This window comes from Haplochromis burtoni, unplaced genomic scaffold (assembly GCF_018398535.1).
Source record: "Haplochromis burtoni strain Fernald_Lab_line unplaced genomic scaffold, NCSU_Asbu1 Contig_305, whole genome shotgun sequence".
Lineage (NCBI taxonomy): Eukaryota > Metazoa > Chordata > Actinopteri > Cichliformes > Cichlidae > Haplochromis > Haplochromis burtoni.
The window spans coordinates 103,963-130,518 of NW_024582666.1; the positions used below are offsets into that span (position 1 = coordinate 103,963).

Consider the following 26,556-nt stretch of genomic DNA (forward strand, 5'->3'; position numbering starts at 1 on the left):
ACTGATAGGTTTGTAACTTGAACCCATACAAACTCTAACACACACCATCTAAAAAACTTAAAAAACACATAATTGCATCATGTTGCTGCAGAATTGTAGGCAGCGTCTTCACCATGCACTTCTTCTTTGGACCACATTTTAAACGTGCACTGTTGGACTGACTTGGTGAATCTGGAGGCCATTCGAGTACTCATGGTCATGGATCCAGTCTGAGATGATATAAGCTTTTGACAATGATACAATCTGCAGCATTTAAATGATGCTCCATTGGAATTAAGGAGCTCCAAGACTATGCCCTTACACCTGTACACCACCTGCTGCATGGATTCTTACTTATATGCCAAAATGTGACACCACAATCTCAATGTCACAGCAGAAATCAAAGTTCTAGTTTTTCACCGTTTTGGAACATCAGCTCTATGTTCTTAGCCAACAGGAGCAGCACTTAGCATGGTCCTCTTCTACTGTGAACTACCTGCTTTCATGTTTTTTCAACTGTCAAGATTTCAGACTTTCATGATAACGATACAATCACTTATAATTTGAATTAATATTAATCCTATCAGCCAAAAACTGTAATTTTCCACAAACTTAAAATAGAGGTGCTCAGAGGTGATGAGAAACGAATTATAAACTATAAAACAGGCACAAAACATTCAATTATTTACAATAACATATAAGCACCGTTAGAAATACATTAACAATGAATAACAAAACATCAAGGTTATCAGTGCGACACCCCTTTTTGTTTCGTGTTTGGAGTTTTGCAATTACTGTTTTATGTGAGCTCCATTGTACTCTGACCTCATTCATCAACAAAACATTTCAATCCAGAAAATATTTGGACAATTTTTGTTTACTGGACCAATGAAATGCGTGACAACTAGAAAGATAATTGTGCATGAATCTCAAGCTAATAAACCCGTTTTGTTATGTGCATTTCGTCTCTGTTTGCCTCACATGTGTTTTTGTTGAAGTTTTGTATTTTTCAGCATATTGTGGTTTAGGAAAAATGGAGCCTGCCACTTCTAACTGTGTACGTATTCATGTAAAAGCCTGTTTAGAGACAAGGGTTGAAATTTAGCAAAAGTTATAACTCTCTCTGCTTCATATCATTTTCATGCACCGTTCAGAGGACCTTAGGTTAGATTTCTTCTCCATTCTTATACTTGGTTTCACAGCTTTGACAGATCCTCTTGCCTCCATGGATGCAAGTAGTTGACCAGGTAAATGATAAATCAGCCATTCACTGCACACGTCGAGTTTACAGAAAAGGAGTGCTTTCAAACAGCAAGAGGTGCTAAAATGAACCAAGAATCCCAAAGAGAAACCTTCATGTATCACTTAACACTGCCACATGCACACACAGACCCCTAATCGGTGTACAGCGTAAAACCTAATTATTCTGCTTAATTAGAAGGCAAGCAGCAGTCCTGACCTGAAACCAGCCTCTCAGTACCTTGAACAGCATTCATGCCTTTATTTCTGACTCCTGCCCTCGTGTTCCCTTTTCTTCCTGCCTTCCCTTCTTCTGACCAAACAGACCAGGTTGCACGCTGGGCAAGGGCAGGGAATTAGAGTGATGGAGGGAGTGAAGGGAGAGGTGGAGAGGAGTGTGGAGAGATGGAATGTGAGCTATGAGATGAATGAATAGGCACGGGGTTCTTTATGGCATTTATGTGCACTGAGGAGAAAGCCTATCGACAGACACCTTGTCGGACAAAGGGGCAGCACACGCTGAGTGCATTCGATTAAGGGTGGGCATTGGTGTTAAACCAAAAAAGGTCCCCTGCTGCGCCCACGATTCATTATTTAGACGGGGGTGTAAAATGGACACTGGCCGAAATAAACACACACACACGTACTCTGCAACAAGCCATCAGGGAAACACCAATTTTACAGACACAAGTACTCAAGAAGTACACAGGGTACTCGTGCTTTCGTGGACAGACATGGTTGCAAACACAAACCAACACACACTTACATATGATTGCCGATTACATACCCAAAGAGAGCGGGGCACAGAGGGCAGTCAAATATAGCCTGAGTACAGCCAATTTAGCCCTTAATGGTCTTTGGGCCATTAAGGGCAGCCATCAAGAGCGCAAGACTAAGATGACTGTCCAATGCAGGATGCACGTGTGTTTATGTGTGGAGGAGGACAGTGTTTACCTAGATTCTTCTCCTCCTATATGTGTGTCTAATGGCCTATGAATGTTTCCACGGTAACTATAAGAGTTTTTAGCTGGTTGGATGGACTGACATACAGACGGCAGCAGAGGGGAAGCAGAGTTCAGGCGCCCATATTTTGCTGTGGCAACGTTTTTATTTCATATCTGCACAGCAGGAAGTGTCCATGGTATGAAATGGCTTTTTTCATCTATAAGACAAAAGGTCTCTGTATAGGTGTGTGTGTGTGTGTGTGTGTTCAATGCTGCATGCAACGGTTTGTGCATGTGTGAAGGTAATGAACAGGACATTTATTACATCTGCTATAGATGACAATGTTTTATGTTTCTGGTAAATTTACATTTATTTTTAACGATGAGGCGTGTGATAGGAAACGCGCGCTGGCACCAGTACTTGTATATAAAAGACCGATGTAGCCACTGTGATGTCACCGATTGAGTAAGCCCAGCTCTGATACTCTGACTTTATGGTCATCACTGTTTTGTTTTCTGGTGCAAGAAGTGACCGTTGTTGCAAAAGGAATGAGCGTGGTGTTTTGAGCTAATGCTAAAAAGAAAATGCTCGAATTTCACTAAACAAACATGGGCCAGGCAAATGGTTAAACACAGTTTTTACCAGGTAATTGCATCCAAAAAGACACAAATTAGCTGATTTAATGTCACATCTGATATAAAAACCAAAATCGTATCATTAAGCAAGCTGTAAACATTCTTATTTCTGCTTTAAAGTTTTGGCATTTTAACACTGGACTCCTTTTTGGATCCAGCCTCCAGCGGCCATTAGAGAGATTGCAGTTTTGGTAGGTCCATGGTTGTTTGTTGCTTGGCTGACATGTAAAAATTAAGGTATGTTAATTTGTTCATTTTTGATTTTTTAACATCAGTGAAAATGCAAAGAGAACACTAAACAGGCTGGGCTTACACTTTAAGAGTTTCAAGTATGTATGAAAACGTAAAAACGTCTTTCTGTGGAACAAACACTGAGAAACAACAACAGTGTCACAGTGTGCAGGCGGTTCAAGTAAAGCAATTAACCTGACAAAATGTGCTAATTGATATATAACACGGCCCTATGCTAATGAAAGACTATGTGGTCATAAATGTTGTTGTTTGTAAAAGAAAGGAATTAAATGCTATACTCATTAAAGAATATTTGACTAGCTGATTGCTTCCACGGGTCCAGTTGTAGTCCAAAGCTTCCCCTCAAATTTTTAATTGTAATTTTTTTTATACAAAAAAAAAAAATCAACTGAAACTGAACTGATAATCTGTGATGGATTTATTTTAATATATAATACTGTATTCACTGACAGGATTAGTCTACCTGCTGCAGATACCCTTTAATGAAGCTGCCTCTTTAGGACAAGTGAGGTGTCTGTTTCTCAAACTCCAGACTCTGATGTCTTTTCTTGGTGTCCACTTACACTGGGTCCTCCTACTTCTTTTCTCTCTGGCTGGAGCCAGTATGAACTGTTCTGTGAAGGGAGTAACACAAACTGTTGTATGACATCTTCACTTTGCAGAAGGCATTTAAGACCGCTAACCTGATGTAAATGTAAAATTTAAACAGGAATGATGATTTCTGAAATTGGGCGTCTCTGCGTCTAACCAGACATTAATGAATTATTAATTTAATGCTATACTTTCAACAACCAATGTGGGGTTTTTTTTATAGCTCAAACATTTTGAAATGACCTCAGGCTTTTGAGCAGTGGTGCAAATAAAACGACTCATAAACAGCCAAACAAAAGATATGTGTCACTGACAACCTCTTTGATATGCATGTCACGTACTTACTTTAATATTTGCACGCATTTGAATGAAGTGGATACATCGTCACATGCAGTTTGTGTGTGTGTGTGTGTGTGTGTGTACGTACAGAGCTCAGTGTGGGGGTGAGGCAGCTTAACGCAATAAAGCATGTTGTATTGACATCTGTGTTGTGTCTATTGATTCCCCATTATGGAGCTAACAAACCCGCCTGGACGCTTTGTCATTCGCAATCACGTTAGCACCGGGACTCGCCAACAACGCTGCCCCTTTTAAAATCTGATCCATACGCACGCGGACACACACATGCAGACGCCGCTTCCTCGCATTCCCACACACCTGTGGCAGCTGTTCGTGTCAATACACACAGATCCACCCGCAACCACAAATTCTCATGCACACACATCAACAGTCTCCACTCACAAATGGGGTGGCGAGAGAGCAGTCAATGCTGGCTAATCAATAGCAGTGGAAGGTTAAAACCACTCACACAATGGGCAGCTATGAGCTTCTTGTGGTTTTCAGATAAACCAGACATGCCGGAAAGATCCATAACTGACCTCAACGTGCAATTATTGAATCGTCTACCTGTCTGCCTGCTCACACACAGATCTGGTAGCTTTATGCACACACACACACCCACCCACGTGTTCAAATTATATAAATTCCAGCTGGCATGCATTTCCTCCTCATTGAATAAACTCAAATATATACAGATATACGTTGTAACCAGCTTCACTTAGAGCTCATTCACAAATTTAAAAACACACGTTTGAACGTTGCATCTACCTGAGCAAAAATCACATCTTCCTCCCACAAACACACAAGCTTTGTTATCCATAATCGCACAAACGTGTGCTCCACAAACACAGAAAGCCAATTAATCTGAACACAGAGGCCTCAATTTGATGTGGCCCAGACTTCACAACCCCCTCCTGGGCTCCACGAGGTGAAGATCCTGGGTGTGAGAGGAGGTAGTTATCAAACAGCACGCAGCACCCTGTGTGTGTGTGTGTGTGTGTGTGTGTGTGTGTGTGTGTGTGTGTGTGTGTGTGTGTGTGTGTGCATGGGATATGCACTTTGAAATAAAGTTTCTCTGCACTGTTGCTGAACAATACAATACTAATGCAATGTTTACTTATTTCTTAAGTATGCACCGTTTTACAGGTAATTTATAACCATCACAAGCTTTCTCTTCTCGTTTGCTTTCCTTTGTTGTATTTTTAATGCCACTTGCACAAATATTTTTAGACAGCTTTTTTTGTTTGATCGTGAATCATCATGACTTTACGTATGTGTTGCGGGGTAATCTAAATAGAAAAGCGCGTCTGAACACGCTGAACTAGAGACTAAAAAGAACACTGTGCTGAATAACTACACCTGGAATAAGAGGCCTCTCACAGTAGCCAACATAAATAAACCATCCCTCTCAATCCAGACATGTGCCTCCTCTCTGTGAATTTGACAGCTCTCAGTTTTATATGGGCCACAGTGGCCCTGGAGGATTTTACAGCAGTGTACATAAAATAAAAGAGCATTTAGATTTCCTTTGTTGTGGTGCAGAGGAGGGACAGAGCAGAGGCAGCTACAGGTCCCTTTCCGCCCTCACTGCCCTCTGAAAACACACACACACACACACACCGCTGCAGAGACCGGGCTGCACAAAAAAGGAGGTTTTAAGTCTTTGCGGCAAAGATGTGAAGCTGAAAAAGAGCCAAGAAACACTAGTCTCCACTCTTCAACTGTGGATGATCTGAATGCTTCTCTGGGTGTATTAATGGCTGGAAAGTAAAGAACTCAAAGATATGATGTGGTTTATGACCACACTGATGAGATGTCAGAGTTCATCCTCATTACTGCCCCATGCACAAGTTCCCCAAACTAACACAGGCAGCGAGAAATCTGAGCTACTACAACAATCGCATTCAGAGCTCACATCTATACTATGTTATCTATTTTTAATTAATTCACAACACTGGATCCTGAAAACAACTCAGGAAGAATGAAAATACACAACACAGCATTCCTGGCGAAATAACTCTGTGAATGCGAAGTAATTCTACGGGTCAACAATATGATAGGAGTTTCTAAAAGGCAGAAAAGGCTTAATGTAATAAAAGGGTTTCATTACTAAAAGCACACGAGCTGTAAAGCCAGTGGTTTTCTGTATACTTCACGAGTTATAGGATCCACTCACTGTAATAATGTTTGCATTCATACAGCCGCAGTGTGAATAGGCTGGGATAGAGTCAGATTTCAGGGTGATGCATTTCCAAACAATATCTGAATTGATAGCGGGAGATTCCAGGGACTTAAAGGCACTAAAACTCAAGCCAGATTTCTTTAATAGATAGCAATCATGAAAGTAGCCCAACCCATCGGTTTCTCCAAGGCTGGAACCATTTACTGCACTTAAAAATGTATTTAATAAAGTACAACATTACACATATAAAGAAAACATTATCAAGCTCAGATGACAAATTTAATCCAGTGACCAATTTAAAGGTGTGCGACTGCAGTGATGTGTCTGTGGCCCCGCTCAGCTGAGGCCAGCGGTCTCAACACTGTAGCGTTTAAGAGTCGAGCTGACAAAAAACCCATAAGCCCTTGGTTTAGATCCACTGTAGAGCCACTGTCTGCAAGCGTCTGCTGTTTAGGACCACTCTCTCGCTCCTTCTCCACTGAACCTCACTCACCTCGTCTTAGACTTTCGACACGCCCGTCTTTGCTCCCACTAACGCAAACACACAGGTGTGTGCGTGCTCACACATTTACAGGTGCACGGAGTGGTACAGATGCACGCCTTGGTCAGATCACAGAAAGAAGGGGAGAGCGAGAGAAAGGCAGAGAACTGTGGGTAACAGACTTAGCTAAAGTGGCTTATGGGGCCCAGGCAAACCACACTGGGCAAATCCAATTCAACAACTCCCCCCCGTCCATAGGGAACAAGACACAGGAAGAGAGGGATAGACGGGGAGAGGGGAAAAAGGGAGCGAGAGGAAGACGGGAGAGTTTGCATTTTACAGAAAAGGCTTTTGTGTCAAGTCAACACTTCACAGAAATGAGAAAGACAATGAGGAACAGAGGATTCGGAGTTTCTTTCTCTCCAGAGATTAAAGATGAAAGATGGAGAAAAGCGGAGAAATAACAGGGGAAAGGAGGGATGAGTGCTGCCCTTTGCTCTCCTACCTACTTTACTTCCCTCGTGTGTATCGGCTGCTTATCGCACCAACATGTTTAAATAAAAAAAAAAGCAGCCAATACAAGAACTCTGACCCTTTCATTTTCTCCCATGTGGAAAATACACCATGCAGACTGAGCTGCTGAGGAACTGCTGGCTCACTCCTACCCTCGTTATTCTGTTTTTCACCTATTCACTCCTAATTTACTTCCTCATTTAATAATCCACATTCAGTCACGGCCATTTAATTATCCCTTTGACACCACAGTGTCGTTGCTAACACAGAATCTTCCATTCTGGCTTATTTCTCTCCAAAGCATTAAACTCCTTTTCCCACTCTCACTAATTCATTCTTTTATTGCTTTTATTCATTCAATTCAATGACTCTTTCACCTGTTAATTCACTGATACTTTAACCCTCGCATCTATTTATTATTCATTTATGCACCCACTCATTCTGTTATTCATTCAATCATTCATTTGGCCCCTCGCTCCCAGTGTGCACTTCTCCTCCCTATTCCCCCATCAGGTCTTTTACTTTAATTTCTTAAAGGATCAACTTAAAAAAAAGGAAAAAAAAAAGACCCCTCCCCCGAAACAGAAGCTCGGTGGTTATATGTCGCCTGTCAAAGCCGCCAGAAGCAGTTGAGGTTTCATTAAAAACCACAACCGTTTTTCTCCTCCTGACACCTACTTAAGGTGATAGCCTGAATTATCCCTGCACGGCTCGGCACGGCTCAGCATACACACCTAACCCCATCTGTCTTTTTAAATTTCCGGCTGGATGGATGGGAGGTGGGACAGAGGAGCCACCGGCACTGTCACCCTCCAGGAATCCTGCTCAAACACACACCTCAGTGCACACACTCGTGTTTCTGTGACCAACACGTCACAAAGTTTTACCCAGGAGGTGGCAGGAAAGGGAGAACTTTGAACAACCTATCTAAAAACCAAATGTAACGACAAAATTAAGACATTCAGCTGATTTGTTAACACTGTAATTTTACATTTAGATTTATAAGGCACAGCACATCACAGATTTTTATATTCAAACAAAGAAAGCTAATCCAGAGAAGTGCATTGTCAATATTGATCACACTGCAATATTATAGTGATCATGATTTATTAAAGCAGAGCATTAAAGCATCACAAGGTCATCATAAAAACCAAGTATTGACTGACAATCCCACCGATTAATCCCGAAGATTAAAAGAATATTAAAAGAAAATCCTTAATTAAATTATTCTGATTTTTTAATATATGGATTTCAATTTCAGTCTCTTGAAAACGCCACCATTTCCCCTCTCACATCATCACCTGTGTTGGCAAAGTTTCTCCCTCAGCCAACTTAACTGTACTCCTGTTTTCCCAATGTGGCCTCCTGTCAGGGATCAATACAATCTGATCGATAGATGACCATGAATATTCCCCACAAACCTAGCCAAGTTAGACCGAAGGAGAGGAGCAGAGAGGAGACAGATGGGATGGAGGCTGAGATGGATGGATTGCCATGGATGAAAGAGGAAAAGATAAGGAGAGAGTGTGGCGCCTCAGAGAGACTGTGATGGATGCTAATGGCCCCTATATTCATGCATCCAATTTGGGGTGTGTTTTTACATTTTTGGATTTACATGCAAGTAAGTATTGCGAGTTAAACTGATCGTTTTCCCTCTTTTCGTGAGGATATAATGACAAATAATAAAAATACACATTTTTATGATATTTAGTCCTCAAATATTCCTTGACAAAAATCACTTGCTTGTGTAATTTCAAAGAAATCCCAAATGTCTTGAAATATTTAATACTGAGAGTCTGATCTGCTTTTTCTACTTTTAAATAAATAAATGATATTTTTGTTTCTTAAAGAATTTCATTTTGCGTCTACAGTGGTTATGGAGTGCATTTTGCATCTTTCACATATAGAAAATGAAGTTTGTGGGTTGTATGTTGCATCATCGGTTTACACGCGTGTATTTTATTTAAGTTTATTTTGGGTGTTTGAGAAACCTGAGGTGAAACTGGAAACATAAAATGATGCGTAAAGACTTTTTAAAAATCTAGATTTAGCAGGTTAAAAATAAAAAAAAATATTATATAAACTATGAACAACTGTGATTCTTTGCGTAGGTACACAGTAGTGGGAATGGGACCGGGGAGAGGTGTCTTACCGGGACTGGACCGCGGAGCCAGCGAGGACTTGAGTCTCCAGGCGCTGAAGTCGGACGCTGTTCTCTGAAAGACGAAGGGGACCGGCAGGGGGACAAACATGGTCCTCTGTCGACCTGGGGGTCGTTGTTTTTATTTTAGTCTCACTTTTTTTTCCTTCTCCTATTCGTGGTCCTGTCGTCGTTCTTTGGCTTTTCTTCGTATGCTCTCCAGGTTTGTGGACAGCCGTTTGTAAGGATGCTGGGACGGTTTGAAAAAAGGAGATTAAGGATTTGGCTTTTTTCTTCTTCTGTGAATCGATTCTGTGTCTCTCTGGATTCACATTTCTCTACTTCTGGATTTTGTACAGCTGTGGTAACCAGATGGATACTCTGTTCCTCTGACTTGAGTCTTCTTGAACTGATCTAGTCCGGCACACACACGAACACGCAGCGATGTGCTGGGCGCGCAGCAAAGACTGTTTGGCTTTGGGAGAATAAATAAAGCTACCAGTGGTTATCCATACAGGCTAATACAAGCTGAGGGTGACTGGCCATTTGGTGATATCTGCTATCATTGCACCCATGTGAATCCGGTGCAGTCGGTGCTCGTCACTCAGATACTCTCTACAGGATGCAACACAGGCACAATTAGACTCTCAGTGGTTCTCGAACCCAGTCTTCACCCCTCGGCCGGGTTTGCTTTGGTTTGGGTTGGGGAAAAATGGATTTTCCCTCCTGCGCTCTCATTAAAAGTCCTAAACAAACGCAGTCCACCGGCGAATCCTCGGTAAGGAAAAGGCAGAAAGCAACTGTCCGTGTAAGAGTGGAGTTGCTGCTTTTTGGTTCTCCTAAAGATTTGGTTAATAGCTGGCTGATCTGCTGAAGAAAACACGCACGCAAAGCGACACAATAAAAACCGTTATTTGGTAAAAGAGAGAATTAATGAAATAATAAAGTAAGGCTACGCAGGCACCCCCGTCTGACTTTCGCTCCTCCCTCTCCTCCCCTCGCTGTTTCTCTCTCTCCTCTTTCTCTACCGGGGGTCACTAATTAAAGCAAAATCGATAGATAAATAAATGAATGAATCCATATTAATAAATAACTCAGTCCTCCGGCTTCCTCAACTGATGCGCAAGCGAAAGCGAGAAAAAGACGAGGAGAAAGCGTTGCCCCTTTCCTTTTACGGTGCACTGTCTATTCTTTGGCTCTGCTCCGCCATCCGCCGGTGTGTATCTCTCTCTCTCCTTCTCAGTCTTCCGTTGTGTGTATCCTCCGTGTGTGTGCGCGCGCGCGTATCAGCGTCCCTTCAGTTTATTTTGGGAACCCCGGTGGTTTCGGTCCGACACCGCGCAGCCTGAACGCACTCTGGCACGGCGAAGCGCTCTGCCCGGGAGACTGAGATATCCAGCCCCCCTTCATCTGTGTTTTTTTTTTTACCCCTCTTCCCTCCCCTCTCTACCGCGACCCCCTTTATCCCGACACACACAGCACAAATATACACACACATACATATACATATACACAAAGAGAAACACACAGTCCCGCCTCTGCCCCTTGGAGGCAAACATTTCTTTTCAGCGCACACTTGCAGATTTATTGGCACTTGTATGTGATCTACAAAGTAACTCGATGGTGATGAATATTACAAATACTACAAATACGCGTGGCTGTCTGAAAGATGTTTACAAGGTTTATGTAAAAAACAGCTTCTCATAAGAGCCCTGCTTTACTACTTTAAAGCCTTCCTCCACGAACGCGACGCTTTTCTTTTAGCACGTAATCTCGTACAAGGCGAGCGCTGATCGGCCAATTGATCTTCTGATTACTTCATTATAATGAAGCCAATAATCACATCATCGCCGGCCTCCGGGAAATCGATCGCCTCTTCACAATGTGCGGACATGAAATCAAAGGGGGAAGCTTTGATGTATATTTCAGCAGGTGGATCTCTCTCCCTCTCGCTTATATAGATTTAAGCGGCTCTGGCCTACGCAAGGTCACTCGCACTACTCAACTAATGCTTTTTTTTTTCTAGAGGTGGATAATCAAAGCCTGCACAACCACAGGTCTTAAATTAGTAATTATTTGGGGCTCGCAAAGGCTGCGTGCGTGAATGCGTAAAATGTCAGTTGAGTTGAATCTAAATTGCATGTTTTTCCTATTAAGGGTTGGCCAGAAATGTTTTATAGTTGCAGCTTTCCTGAGTGTGTGTGAGTGTGTGTGTCCGAAGAAAGGTGCCTCCCGGCCATCACCTCTCTCTTCAGTCTGCAGCAGCCGGCTGTCAAGACTCACTGCCCCAATCTGCGCTGCGCATTTACACTCAAGATTATTGCCAACATAGATTTTTTTAAATAGAAAAATCCATACGCTAAATATCGCAGTCAATAAAAGAAAATCGACCGCACCACACCTCTCTCCCTCCCTCTGCATACACTCCGAGGTGAGACTGAGCTGTTAATAAGTTATCGATCAATTATAGCCCCTCATATTTAGAAAGGCCCCCGGGCTCTTTGCCAATGCTAATGTCCATGCATGCAGGGAGAGGAAGAAACCGTCAAATAGCCCATAAACTGCCTCCTACACGGATAAAACATCATCAGAAATCTTCTGTCCTCACTTTACAGCAGCAGCACTCACTCTGCTCCTGCCAGTGCTCTGTGTGCCACTGCAGCCTGTGTCTTCACTTGCTGAAATACTACTAATGCATGAGCTGATATTTACACACCAACTGTACTCTTCTTTCTCTGCTAGAAATATAACCACATTAAAACTAATGATGGAAAACCTTATATTTCTATGTGCACTTGAACTGTCAGTACTGTGACCTTTACTGCTCCACAAGGGTTTGATGGCCTCCTTTGTCCTTGACTCAGCCACGGAATTATTCTTAATTATAGGGCAGATGCCTTACTTGCTACCTCGCTGAAAAGGTGGGAAAAGTTATAGTCTTCAGTCTTCCATCCATCCACCTCTGAAACTGGTGATGAATTTGGGTTAAAAAAAAAAAAAACCCAAAACCTCCCTGTCTGCCTGGAATCATCTCCAAACCATCTTTTGGAGTTGCTGAATCCATTTAAGCTCAGTTTAAGTGACTTTAAGTAACTTCAGGCTGAAAATGTTACCCTGAACATCACTGCTCCTTTTTTTAAACCAAAAAAAATGAACCAACCCGGCAAGGGGAAAAATTTTTTTGTACTTTACTCATATTTACATATTCATATTTTCCTTATTAAATAAAAGTTTAAAAAAATGCTTATGTTGCCAGCGTGACTTCACTTCAGTTCTTTCATTTCAACACTTTTTTTTCTGTCACACTTAAATCTCAGTATACTTTTTCTTCTGCTGACATTTTAGACACTTAAGCTCTTTTTATATTTTACATTTTAACTCACATTTTCAGCCTTTCACCTATCAGACACGCCCTACCACCTTGACTCCTTTTGGGCAGTGACTACAGCATCTCCCCTTTCATATTTTTCATTATAATCCTTACTACTTATTCAGATGCTAGAGTATAAGTGCTGCGGCCTCTACCATAACTACTCCTCCTCTAGAAAAACTACAAAGTTATGACTATTACCAGCTCCCTAAAATATCAGTGTTTTAATGTTATTAAAGCAGCCACGTCATCTGTAGTGCTGAAATCTAGTCTCTCTGTGATTTAGGACATTTCCATTACGAGCTGCTGCTTTTGATGTCATCTATGCATAGACACACGTCATGTCACAAAGGAGGGGCCCCTCCTCAGAAAAAAGCCCACTCCCCATTGACAGATGACATCCGCGTGCCCAACGAGAGAGAGACAGAGGAAAAAGAAAAGAAGCAGAGCAGCAGGAGGAGGAGGGAGAAGAGGAGCCATATAAAGAAGCGACCGGTTGTCCCTCAAGAGCCCCCCTCTCCAGATGAGGGCGAGCGCAGAGGAGCCCCGATCCAAACTCCTTCCAGACAAAAGCAATTATTTCTTGTAGAATATAGTGTGTTTTGTGCGTCCATCGCAGGAGGGGAGGGAGGTGTGAGTGGATTTGAAGGAGAGGTGAAGAATATGGCGCATGCCGGGCCTCATCAATAGCAATATGTTCTTTTCCCCCCTTCTGTAATATCTGTCCTTTTATAACTACTCACAAACCTGCTGTGGTGGTTGCTTTGTCTGACATCGTGAGCTCACGGGCCATATCAGACTTCTGATCAGTTACAGACACACAAATACACACAAACACAAAGAGACAGTCGTAAAAAAATGAACCTAAAACAGATGCTCCCTTTCAGATAAAACCTGTTGTTCCTAAATCCAGATCTGATCTGGAACTGGTGTATTACTGATATTCACGTCAGATTCATAAGAAGTTACTCTATTTATAGTTCAACCTGATACATCATCATCTTATACACCTCGAAATCACGAACCGAGACAGTTTAAATATTTAAAATACACCATAAATGTCACCTTCACATTTCTTGTTATTTACATAGCTCTACAATCTACATATCTTAAGACAAACCAAATAATCTGATGTGAAAACACACTTCCCACAACAAGAAGTCTGTTGCAGGATAGATCTTATTGCTCTTTATCTGTCTGCTCTGTGTGCGAGTGTGTGTGTGTGTGTGAGAGCGAGTTCATTGTTAAATGGCAGTGTCATGTTGACAAACGAGTTGGTTGAATTAAATTCTCCCTCATCAATAACAAGGGGGGCCCAATCAATACCAGCTTACAATTATATCACCACCAAACCCTCCGCTACTGCTGTAACCACACACACACACACACTCACACACACACACACACACACACACACACACAAACACACACACACACACACACACACACACACACCACACCACACAGACACACACACACCAGCACAGCACACAAGAACTTACAGGCTACACCAGCTTTATAATACATATAAAAATATTCAGACTCACACTGAAGAGAAGAGAATGATTACTGGTACTGAATGATTACCACTGATATTATTATAAATGCGTACACACACACACACACACACACACACACACACACACACACAAGTCACACTGACCCTTATAAACCAAGGTAGCCCTTCTCTGTTCACCGACATTATTTTTAGCTTTCGGCATTTTATCCATATTCAGCATCTCTCTCTCTTAATGCCTCTCATTCTCTGTCTATGTCTCTCTCCTTGTTCTCTCGTAGCCTGACTAAGTAATCAATGCTGACAGGTTGTCAATAGGCCAGTCCGGGCCCTGCCAATACCCGTCCTACATATCCATTATTCCTCTTAGGCTGCGGAGGACAAACAGAAAAAAGTACAACACAAAGCTGTCGATACGCCACCTTGATACGATCGTTGAGACAGATCAATGCTCTTGCTTACAGCTCATCAGCTCGTCTCGACCTCGAGCGCACTGGAAATCACAGTTAGCGTGAAAATCAGTTTGTGAATACACATTTTCTCTCACTCGAAGCGTTTCCGTGGTCTTATCTCTATAGGCTGGTTTTTCCCCCCCCCATGTATATTCTCCTTTATTTCACGCATAATTTCATTTTGACTTTGAGGATATTTTCCCTCCTGTGAATCTGCCGGTGTTCATATTTCACACATGTTCTGCATCGTGTTTCATCCCAAACTGGTTGTAATGGATTTAAGATGTAAACCCAAGACCAGACTGAAGTAAAGGATGGAGCGAGGGGTGGGGAAGGGGCCGCAGTATCGACTTTGTGCTGTCATTCTTTATCAGGTTCCCAGACGATCCTGTATTCCACACACACAAACACACACGGGCACATTTTCTAACGTGCTGTTGTACACATAGAACAAACATATCCATATGCAAACTCACCATAACATGCAAAAAAGCACGCACACAACGGATATTCACGTAAATGGAAACACACTGTAACATGCACAAAATGCACACAGACACACACACACCTCTGGTTCTTGTGCTCAAACAGCTTAGCTTAGCACAAATGCAGCATCAAGGCTTGAGGTAATGCCAATGACATGGATGGAGCTTTCGGGCCCTTGCAGCCTGCAGTGTGTGTGTGTGTGTGGTGTTTATGGGTGTCTACGTGTGCCTGTTGGAGAAGCGGGGAGGGGGGTTGATAGCCTTAAACACTGAGAGGATCAGACCCAGCTCTCGTGGACACCATCGAATACGATCAAGAGGAAAGAGGGTGTGTGTGTACATAAATGATAACAAGACTTGCTTTAAAAAAAAGAAGAAGAAAAAACTAAAAATAAGCAGTGAAAGGTGTTTAAACACAATCCTTCAAAGTATCGTACTGCTGAAATAACATCCTACGCAACATCCACTGTTATGATGCATTTTTAAAGCTAAATATTTTCACAATTCCAGTAAAAACGCGAGCCGCACAAATTCACAAAAAGCCGTTTTACAATTTTGTATTTCTCGTGACCTCACAAAAACACCCACACTCCACAGGTTTCCTCCGAGATGTGCATTTTATTCGCACAAACCTGATAATCCCTTTTCTTGTACTACATAAACACCATTGACTAAACTTGAATCCCCTTTCTCTGCGCCTTTTTACTCGCAGTTATTCTCTACATGCCTCGGTCTCTCTCTCTTCCACACACACACACGTTCAGTCATACACAGATACACAGACATGTTCATGCTCGGCCTGTGCGGTGTTCATGGAGAGAAAGAGAGACAGACACCGAGAGTGTGTGGATGTGTGTGGGTAGATTTAGAAGTGGGGATCAATGAGAAATGTAGAAATCAATGCACTTAGCAGTGGGAAATCAATGGGGCCTAATCGGGATGCCAATGGCACAAGTCAAAACAATTAAGAAGGAAGAAAAATGTTTAACAACCCCTCAGCCCCGCCCCACCCCGATGCTTACACAGAGGCCGAGGAGAGATGGAGGGAGCGGAGGGAAGAGAGAAGAAGAAAGGGCTGAAGCAATACAAGGGATGTTGAGAATGTCAAGAGGAGGATCACGGCAATGTTTGGATGTGCTCGTGGATCAACAGAATTAAATCTGTTTACCTTGTGAACTGCGGGGAAAAGTTGCAGGTTTGATTTTACATCGCTTCATCTTTCAGCTCACTTTAAAGCCTTTTCTGCTTACAATGAAGATCAACGAGGCGAAAAAGAACCAAAATAAGACATAATTAGAAGAATTTTGTCTTATTTTTAATTATGGAAAAAAACCATTCAGCTAAGTGTACCAACAGGAATTAAATCTTTTGTTTTTATTCAGGAGAATCGAGCCATCATCAATCTGTTTGTAACAATCTGTGGTGGGAGCAGCTAAGCAACATAACCCAGACGCTGTCCTCCTCAGGCATTTACGGCTCTTTCAGGAGGATATTTGGATATCTCAGGACCAGATGGGAGAATGCATCTCATTCGTAAATTAACCCAAACTCACAAATGAGACTGTAATATACTTTGAAGAGGAACTCACTTTCCTGTTCTGCAGAAGTTCATCATGTACAAAATAAGAGACATTTAAATAGTCGGAGAACATTTTTCTCTGATATTTCCTGTACCTGCCCGGTTACTAAAGTCACTGCAGTGAGCAAAACACTAAACCTCCTTATTAAGCCTTTCAAAAATGCAACTGTGGGCTCTTTTACAAAAGCTACTGTCAGTCGAGCTACAATTAAACCTGGATAAGGAGAGGCGAACCCTTATCAAAAACAGGAGGTGCTGCCAGGTATAGTTTGTTATTGTGTAGTTGACAGTACTCCTAAATGCCAGCTTTCATGACCAGGGTTCAATCCACTAAAAGCACAGTTTTCACTTGCAATGCACTGCCCTCTTAACATCCGACTGTGCTAGCTGTGGACAGAGTGTTGCACCGTGTCGCTTCACAGAGCTGAGCCTAATGCGGCCCAATGGATGCAAAACCATCCATCTCGTGCTATTTTGTGTGAACCTTTCCAAGTCTGTGATGTAGGAAAAGCCCTGTTTGCTGATCCTCTCTCTGTGCCAGGAAATGTTTAAATGTTGAAGGAGGCCCATTTAGAAAAGTCCATGTCTGTCTATTATTGAGCTGAGGTGTATCTGCTGATGATATTACCACAAATTAAACAGAAAAATGAACAAATTAAAGTTTCACTTTAACCTTACTCCTTGTGCACGGTCCTTCCAACCACAGCACCTGCATTACTTTTTAAACTGGGAATTGGCTGAATGGCAACACGCTAATGAAAATGTAGGAGGTTCAAGGTCATAATTTGTTTAAACCAGGACACAATTTCTCTATTTTTTGTGGTTTTACACCACCACATTATATTGATACTCAAATCAAACAATTAACCTATGATTGAAGTGCAGGCGTTCAGCTTTATTCATCAGGTTTTCCACAAATTTGGCACCAAATGTTTAGGAACTGCAGCCATTTTTATACATAGCTTCCTATTTTTAGAGGCTCAAATTTAAGTGAACAAACTCACATGATTTCAAATGTAAACACTGTTTCACGCCACAGTCACAGTCTACTGTAACATTCATAATTTTAAATGGATTACAACCATCTTCTCGGTAAAAACGTAACCCGATAAAAGCTTTACAGTCACTTTTCAAGTCTTTGAGACGTGAAAGATTTTGGGAGAAGTATCACTTGAATGCACAGATACAGATGAAAGGATGTGAAAGTATTGGCAAACACAGAGCAGGTAGAGAGGGGTGAGATGACTCCTACAACTTGTGAAGTCTATCAATAAAAAAAATATTTCAGTCTTCACAAAAAATAAATAAAAAAAATTGATTGATGGAGATGATACCACAACATGACACAAATACACCCAGTAGCACACTGAAAAAGAGAGCAAAAGAGTGTGGATAGGTGGAAGAACCAGAGCCACAGAGAGACTCTATCTGAAGGCATGGTAAGGCTGCATGCTGTAGGACTGCAGCTGCATTGGTTTGGCGTGCACGGTATGTGGAGGTGGTGGTGGGGTTGATCTGGGGCCAATCAATAACGGCAGGCTCTCTTACGACCCCCGAGTTCCTCCTGGCTTGGCTGGCAGGCTGGAAATCAATGGGCCGGGCCAATAACTCAGGATGGTGTGTGGATTAGTGAACTGTCAACTAATCAGAGAGTTACTGAATCTGACACCACAGCTATTAACCTATCGATATGACACTTGGCACTGACACACACTCGCACACATGGAGATATATATATGTATTGATGAACACGCAGAGAAACACGTATGTGAATGCCCGAAGGCGGCTTGCACGCGTCTGTATACCAGCACATACGTGGAACACACTATCATACGCATTTTCTTGTAGATTTACAGTAAACAACATGTACGCTCATGGATTCTGGGACACTGCGAGTGCTCATGTGTGTGTTCTTAGCGGTTACTTTGCTGCACAAATAAACATGAATGAAGATGTATTAGCCTTTGCCTATAGCACCCCTCTAAAGCTTTACATCATGCAACAGGCAATAAATATTTTACAAGAAGCAATGTTGCTATAACACATATAAATGCTTATCAATAATACTAGTGTAAACAATTCATCATGCAGGCATCCATAGGGACATATGTAATAAATAAATAAAGGACAGTATAATTATTTTTTCCTTAGTTTCTCTTGAAATAGTAAGAAAGTTTTCTCTGACAGTTTATAACTGTTAACAGATATTTTAGGCTTTCATTATTTTCTACCACACACAGTGTCAAAGACAGTTTTTTCTACTCTTGGATAGAAACAGTAGAAAAAACTCTGAATATCCTAATATGGTCACCCGAGGAACCCAAACTCAGTAATATAAGTCTAGGAACAGCGGTACCAGCACATGCTATTCTACCATTGTGTCTATGAGGGGCAGCCAATCAGAAGAAAGTTGGCTTTAAAACATAAACAAAAACTCTGGAAATGATCATGCAAGGCCCCATTTAAGCACTTACATTGCACAAAAGTGCCAAATAAGGGGGACAGCAATAAAGTGTTATCAAAAAATATCTAAAAAGAAGCGATTACTTTTATCCATTTTGACTTAAATGTGCTAAATGCACATTTTCAAACTTTAAACAGCGTGGCATCACCCTGAACCATCTGAATCAAAAGCTATTTTTTTCAAAGTAATGGACACTTAAATTTTAAAATATATGACTGAATGCAAACTTTTACATTAAAAAAAAAAAACCGTAGGTCTTCACAGGTGCTCTGTGTATGCACATTTAGACGAGTCCATATGTCCATACGATAGTTAAACTTGTCCCAAACTTTTGCGAGCAGGTCTGGAGTCACTGTTGTTGCTGTGCTACCTACAGACAACCACATGAAGCTCACAAATCCCCTCTTTCTAACAGTATATGTTTCAATCGTCACCGGTGAGAACATCTGGATTTTAAGCACTAACTGGATTTTGATATTTTTATACTTGAAATAGTAATATTTACAATTCAAAAACTCTGCAGCTTCCAGAAAGTTCATCTTAAGAGACGTCTGCTGGCTCTAGAAGCAAATAAAAATAAACCAAATAAAATTAACTTCTAAGGTAATAACAAAATATATCATCTGCCTCTAAATTGGACCCTTTTTTGCTTTCAGAATGACCTTAACTATTCCTGACACGAATTCAACAAAGTGCTACAAACATTCTTCTGAGATTCTGCTCCATGCTGACATGATAGCATCACACAGCTGCTGCAGATTTAAAGAACACATTCATGGTGTGAATCTCCAATTCCACCAAATCCCAAAGGTGCTCTCTTAGATTGAGATCTGGTGTCTATGGAGGCCATTTAAGAACAGCAAACTCACTGTCGTGTTCATGAAAATATGGGGTTATCCTGGCAGGTTATGCTGCTAGAAACAGCCATCAGAAGATGGGTAGATACACTGGGTACACTGTGGTCATAAAGAAATGAACATGGACTGCAACAATACTGAGGTGTTTAAATGATAATTACAGTTGGTACTAAGGGGTGAGGGGACCAAAGTATCCCAATAAAATATCTCCTATATCATTAAACCACCAGCAGCCTGAACTGTTGATACGAGGCTGGATGGATTGATGCTATGCTAAATTCTAACCCTACTGTCTGAATGCTGCAGCAGAAATCAAGACCCATTAGACCCATCCTGTTCTTTGCTGACACGGCAGCCAGTGTGGCTTTCTGCTTCTGTACTCCATCTGCGTCATCGTTTAATGTGGTGTGCATTCAGAGATGCTTTTGTGCATACCTTGGTTGCAACAAAATGAAAAAGTGTGTTACTGTTGCCTTCCTATGTGCTCTGACCTCTAACACCAACAAGGCATTTCCCCCCCAGAGACCTAATGCTCACTGGATATTTGCTCTTTTTCAGACTGCAAGCCATAAAGATGGCCATGTGGACATATCCCAGTAGATCATCAGCTTCTGAAATACTCGGAGCAGCCCATCTGGCACCCTAACGCCCAGGACAGGTCACTGATCTATCGCAGGGTAACAAGGACAGACAAATAACCATTCACACTCACAGTCACACCTATGGGCAAATTAGAATCACCAGTTTACCTATCCACCGAATCACTTAATTCATAAAAAGAAAATAAATCAAATACAACTGATCTCTTTTTCAGGAACTCTCTTGGAACATGCATATAAAAAACACACAATAAAAATCCTACAGTCATGGTTAATTTAAGGCTAATTTGAAAACAGCCATCATTCAGTTTTATTACATGTACTGTGTGGGCGCTGAGGCTTTGACCCTTGACCTCCAGGGAAGTGACGCTATGAATGTTGCTGAACCAGAAATTTGACACATGTGTTACATCCACTGCACCTCTGGATATCTCTTTGGCGTGTCTAAGGTCTGCTTCCTGCATACTAAATTGTTTATTAAGATCAATTTACCCCAACCTGCAGGAAAAAAAATTCTCGTAAAGTGTCCCCGTGTGTGGGTCCTTTTAAAGACCTCTTTCAACTTACTTACACAGACCAAAGACCTAAATCCTAAAAACCTCTGTCAGTGTATAAAGGTGAGTAATCTCCATTATTCACATAAAAATAACAGAAAAAAACAGGGTAAGCTGGCTTTGCTGAGGGAGAACTCTCCTTTTATCCACAATTTTTATCCAAATTCCTCTGTGCATCTTTTAATATGCACACTCTGATCTTTTCATATTCTCATGTCCCTCTCGTGTGGAAGTAAAGGCTTATTTTGTGTCAAGGGTGCTGGTTCATTTTACATTATTCCCTTCTTTTCTTCCGCCCTTTCTTACTTTTTTGTGGAAAGGGGGGGAGCAAAAGGAGATTATTTTGGGGGGTAATTCCATTGAAATCGCTCTGAAATAACTTGACTTGGCATGTGCCTATACAAGGCTCCACAAAAGGCTCCGGGAACACTATTCAGTAATGGGCTAAAGCAAGAGAAGAACCAGGACAAAAAGCCTGTGTGTGTGTGTGTGTGTGTGTGAGACTGTGTGTGTGTTACAAGAGCAGCTGAAATGAGGGAGAAGAGAGAGAACAAAATCACCTGAGAAAAAAATAAGACAGCTTGCAAGAGGGAAAAAGTGCTGAACAGAAAGAAGAAGAGGCAACAGCAGCTTTAATATCCTTGAAAATTATTTGATAAATGTAAAAATTTAAATCCCAAATTAATATTAAAAATTGTCCAGGTTACACATTAGATTAATTATAATAGGGTTCTGGTTTAATTTAAGGGTTTTAGTTTCTGCGTAAAGACCCTGCTCCAGTTAAACCATATATTGAGCAATTTTTCATGTTTAAGCATGGCAAGTGTATTTCCCAGGAGATCTGGATAAAACCGAAAACAAAACAAAACAGACGCAATAACCACACAAGTAACGAGGAGGGGGAAAAAGCAAGAAATGAACAAAAAAAAGAAAAAAGGAGTGGTTGAAGGGCTCCGAAATCAGAGGATTGGTTGGGGGCAGGCTGGAACCGCACTGCTGTCTAACGATAAGAGCCGCAGAAAGAAAGAGAGAGCGAGTCTGGGGCTAAAAGAAAGAGGAATAGAGGCAGGTTACAGCATTACAGCCACCAAGAGAAAGGCAAGGGCGGAGGTGGATGAGGAGGGGGCACGGGGAGGGGTGAGAGTGGGCCTCCCACACACTCCGGATTAGGAAACATATGCAGTGGAGTAGCGAGGGATTAAAGGGTGAATGAGAGCTGGAAGAAGGGAAAGAATGCTTTTTGGGGAGGAAAGGAGGGGTGAAGGGGAGGGATGGAAACACAAGTGCTCGGCCAGGCGTATTTCCACCCTGCTTTTATCCTACATCCCCTCGTCTACCACCCCCCCTCCGCCTCCTCCCACCTACTCACCTTCATCTTTGAACCTCTGGGATGACGAGATTGGTGTGCAAGAACTTGAAGAGAGACATGGAAGGAGGCAGCTTACTGGCACCATCCTTTGGGTGTAGTTATTTTCTGCAAATACCATGAGCACTTTAGATGTCATTAATTTAGAAAAACTTTATTCCATTTATTAATCTCAAAAGATTAATAAAAAGGTCCAAACACTTGATCAAGAGATCTGCCGTTCTTTTTGCATTTAAGATTTCAAGTTTAGAAACACACTTGAAAAGCACATTTCCTCAAAATTATTTTGGTTTCCCAGTTTTGGGCATTTCGGCTGTAGAGAGATGTGGGCCCGCTCTTGATTATAATGGACCTAGATGACACTCACTTTGTGCTGTTCAAATCATCGAAAAACGCATTTGAAAATCTCAGAGTCCCCTAACCAGGTAACTCAAAGAAGAAAAAATCCACAAATCTTATTGCGAGAGGAGTTTCATGCTGGAATTATTACTTTTTCTACTGAACTACACCCACCCAGGCAGAGTGGAAATAGGTAACATTACAGCTGTGCTGAGGGGGGTGCAATACACGTTTAGATGCTGCCACAATGTCATGATCACAAGCCTCTCGCGGTGCGTATTCACACTTCCTCCAGTGCAGTGACACAGCGAGCAGGTGCACAAAAAACTGCCCAAAAGGGTGTTGGATTACTTTGAGTAACCAGGTCATCGTTTCAGGAAGGGGACACCGATCCTCAGTTTTTTTACGGTGTATTTTTTGGTACTTTGAGTACCACATGGAAGATGCCATGAAGCCCCACTACACTGAAGAGAAAGCATTCGACTCTGCAGCCAGCATCTTCAAAACAGCGCAGCTCGAACCTATACAGTGTAGATGGATAAGTAACACTACGAAACTATTAACTAAAATATGTATTATTGTGGGGTGAACTTTCCCTCCACAGACTGTTTTCCAACCATATTAAATATTTGATTTTTGTAGAAAATAATCAACACAAAAACATGTTAAAAAATGTATGCACCAGACTCAAGGTAAATAAGGATAAATTATTTACATTACTCTTACTATAGTGACATATTCAATCTGTTTGTGCAGCATGTTAGAAGAAACATGATGTAAAATGGACACAGTGCACTTCTAAAAGAAAGATAAGCTTTAAATTTACTTTTAGAGATGACTAAAACGTGAATTCTAGGAATTTATTGACATCTCTGTAAATTTGACCATGTACTCGACTATGTGCAACTTGCTGCAAGTGCAGTATCTACAAGCCTGTGTGTGCTGTATTTGTGTGTGTGTGTGTTCATTTGGGGGGGGGGGGGGGGGGGGGGGGGGGGGGCGGTACATGATTCAAGGTCAGGTGATAATTTGCCAGAAAGCTGCAGTGAGATGCGGGGATGGAGGGACGGAGGAGCAGAAGGACAGAAGTAGAAAGTAAAAAAAAAAATGAAATGATGGTGAAGGAAGAGGAAAAGCTGCAGCTGCAACTATCCACCAATCTGTCATTGTTTTTCTTTAACCAGCTTCCCTCTACTTGTCCTTTGCTTTGTCTCTAATTTGTCATCCTTTCTCAGTTCATCTACTTCTTGTCTCTATATCACGCCTCTCGGCTCCGAATGAGAAAATCCAAGTTTAAGATGCGGACAGGATTTCGTACTCGGACACAAACTAACACGAAATAACATTTTTCTCATCTTCAAATCACAAATATCTTCAAATTTGTTAACCTCTCATCCACGGCCATCTGCGACAATCACACACAGACGCAGACACACTTCAATTTTTATGTTCACCATTTGGCAATAATTCACATGTTTCTCTCCTTATCGTCCACCCTCCCTTTCTACTCTCACACTTACACACAGACACACACACTCCTGATCCAGGGAGGTCAACCTTTGGTGGATGAGGTCAGGTGTCTGGGATGAAGTTGACCTTTGACCTGCAGGGTGCAATCGCCTGCTTCCATCCTAACCAGCTGGACAAAGAGCCAGCCATATAATTCTGTTATGTGTGTGTGTAGTGCTGTATGCTGTATCTATATTTTTTCTATGTGATTGGATTATTTGTCTGCGCTTTAATGCTTCCTCTCATGTTTCCATGCATCCATACTGAAGAATTGGATTTACCTCCTGAGTTTCAAGCGACCGGGGTCTCACCGGTTGTTACCGTCGCTGAATAACAAAACAATATTGATCAGGTCAGGGTCGTCCATTGACGAAGCCCGACTGAAGCGTTTTCCACAAACACTCATCACTTCCTGTCTTCGTCCCTATTTGGGGTTAATATCTCATTAACGGCTATTATCTCCACGCCAGTCGCCAAGGAAACAGGCATCAGGACAGGAGCTGACAATTCCCCGCAGCCTGCAGCCTGCAGATCACACAGGCAGCGACCAGATTATTGGAAATCAATCCGAGGGAGTTACTGTTTCCCTGACCTCCCATGCTTCAGTTGCAGTATTTATTGAGGAACACTGATCAAATGACGACTATTATGAGGTTCACACAGATGTCAATAAACACAATGATGAGAGTCAATATGCAATGACTGTGATGATGGCTGAGGTTCATAAATCAGACATTACCCAGAATACTGTGTGACATCAGGAGAAAGCAGCTTGTTATCTGGATTTTAGATTTAACTGTTTACTTCAAGCTGATTGCAAGAATTTCTCATACAGTATAAGAGACAAATATTTATTGATGTTATCAGTCAATATGAAATTAATTAATTTAAAACCTGTGAGTTCCACAGAGATGACAGGGAAACCAGAGGGTGGAAGAAGGGGGGGCGTCTGTATGTGAGGGGCTTTTCTTTCTTATCAGTCACTGGGCAGTCCTGATCCTTATTTTCCACGGAGCAATGAGGAAATATTATTTAACAGCCTGCAGTCACAGCTCAGCGACACTTCACTGCCACCATATTTTCATACTTTCTCAGTTCCTTCACAAATATTTCACGTGTTTATCTGCATTTAACCATCAGTAGACCTACATTATGTACAATACAGTCACAATATGAAATTCCTCATAAGGACATTAGACAATTTGCCTTTTTTTTTTTTTTTTGGAGCATGCCTTCTTAATAATTTGACTTATTTGATAATTGTTGTGTTTATTACAACTACAGTTAATCGCCAAAAACCTGCTACTGGCATGGTTCAGTACGGCTGGAACCACCATGTTTTTCACAAGTGAACATAAAAATACGATTTGGCTTTTAAAAAGCTTTAAACGGCCTCGTGAAGCCTAAACGTCAGGCTATTAGCCACAATAAAACGGCGACTATTTCAAGTGCCGTGAGGCTAAAGGAAGGATTTAGCCTGCACCAATAAACCACCTAATTATGCCAAGTCTTCTCCTCACACCGAGTGTGTTTGGGCAGGTAGGTAACAGAGAGACTGACACCAATGTTTTGGTGTAAACTTTAAAATTTCGGGGAAATTTTCCAGTAAATTTACCTGATAAACAGGTGGCTGGAAAGCTAAGGGGCTAATTTAAATATCAATGCGCAGAATACTCACCTGTGTGTCCGCGACGCTGTTCCTACAGGCGGAGGGATATCTTCTAAGCGTTGCAACTCCACGTCTCCCAGTTCGTTTGTATACTTCTTCATAATTTACTGTATTTTCTAAAGGAAAAACAGTCGCTTAAACCTCCACGTGACACTTGTCTATATTTTAAAACGAGCCGGCTCCTCTGGTGCTGGCAGCGGCTGATGAGCTGCAGTAACGGTGGAGTGGCTAGCTGACCTTTGACCCGGGGGTCAGAGCGGCTGCGGCTCTGGGGCCCGCAGTGACAGACGCTCCCTGCAAATTGATGAAAAAGGCAATAGCTTTTATAATAAAAATAAAGAACCGCCAGCACCACATAATCACATAATGGCTCCTGCGCCCTTATTGATGTTTTAAACAGGTTTCCTGTAAGTAAGAGTTTATCAAGAGTCTCTCAGGATGTCTTGGATTTCCAGATTTGTCTGCACAATTTATGCAAACAGCTGTTTTACGATTCAAACG

The 26,556-nt window shown here is 41.7% G+C and overlaps 1 protein-coding gene across 2 annotated transcripts in view; it reads right to left on the bottom strand.

Annotated features, from left to right (window-relative positions):
• Nucleotides 1–26,285, bottom strand: part of LOC102312470 (POU domain, class 2, transcription factor 2) — a 78,855-nt gene extending 52,570 nt beyond the window's left edge. The window contains exon 1 of one of the 2 annotated variants that reach the window (XM_005941202.3): nt 26,065–26,285. Coding sequence is in view for 1 of the 2 variants with exons in the window: in XM_005941201.3 (XP_005941263.1) it covers nt 9,309–9,408 (100 nt within the window). In the remaining variant the exon portion in view is untranslated. Of the gene's footprint in view, nt 1–9,308; nt 10,677–26,064 lie in introns of those variants that run through there. The other variant, XM_005941201.3, reaches the window with a different exon arrangement.
• Between the last annotated feature and the right edge of the window lie 271 nt (nt 26,286–26,556).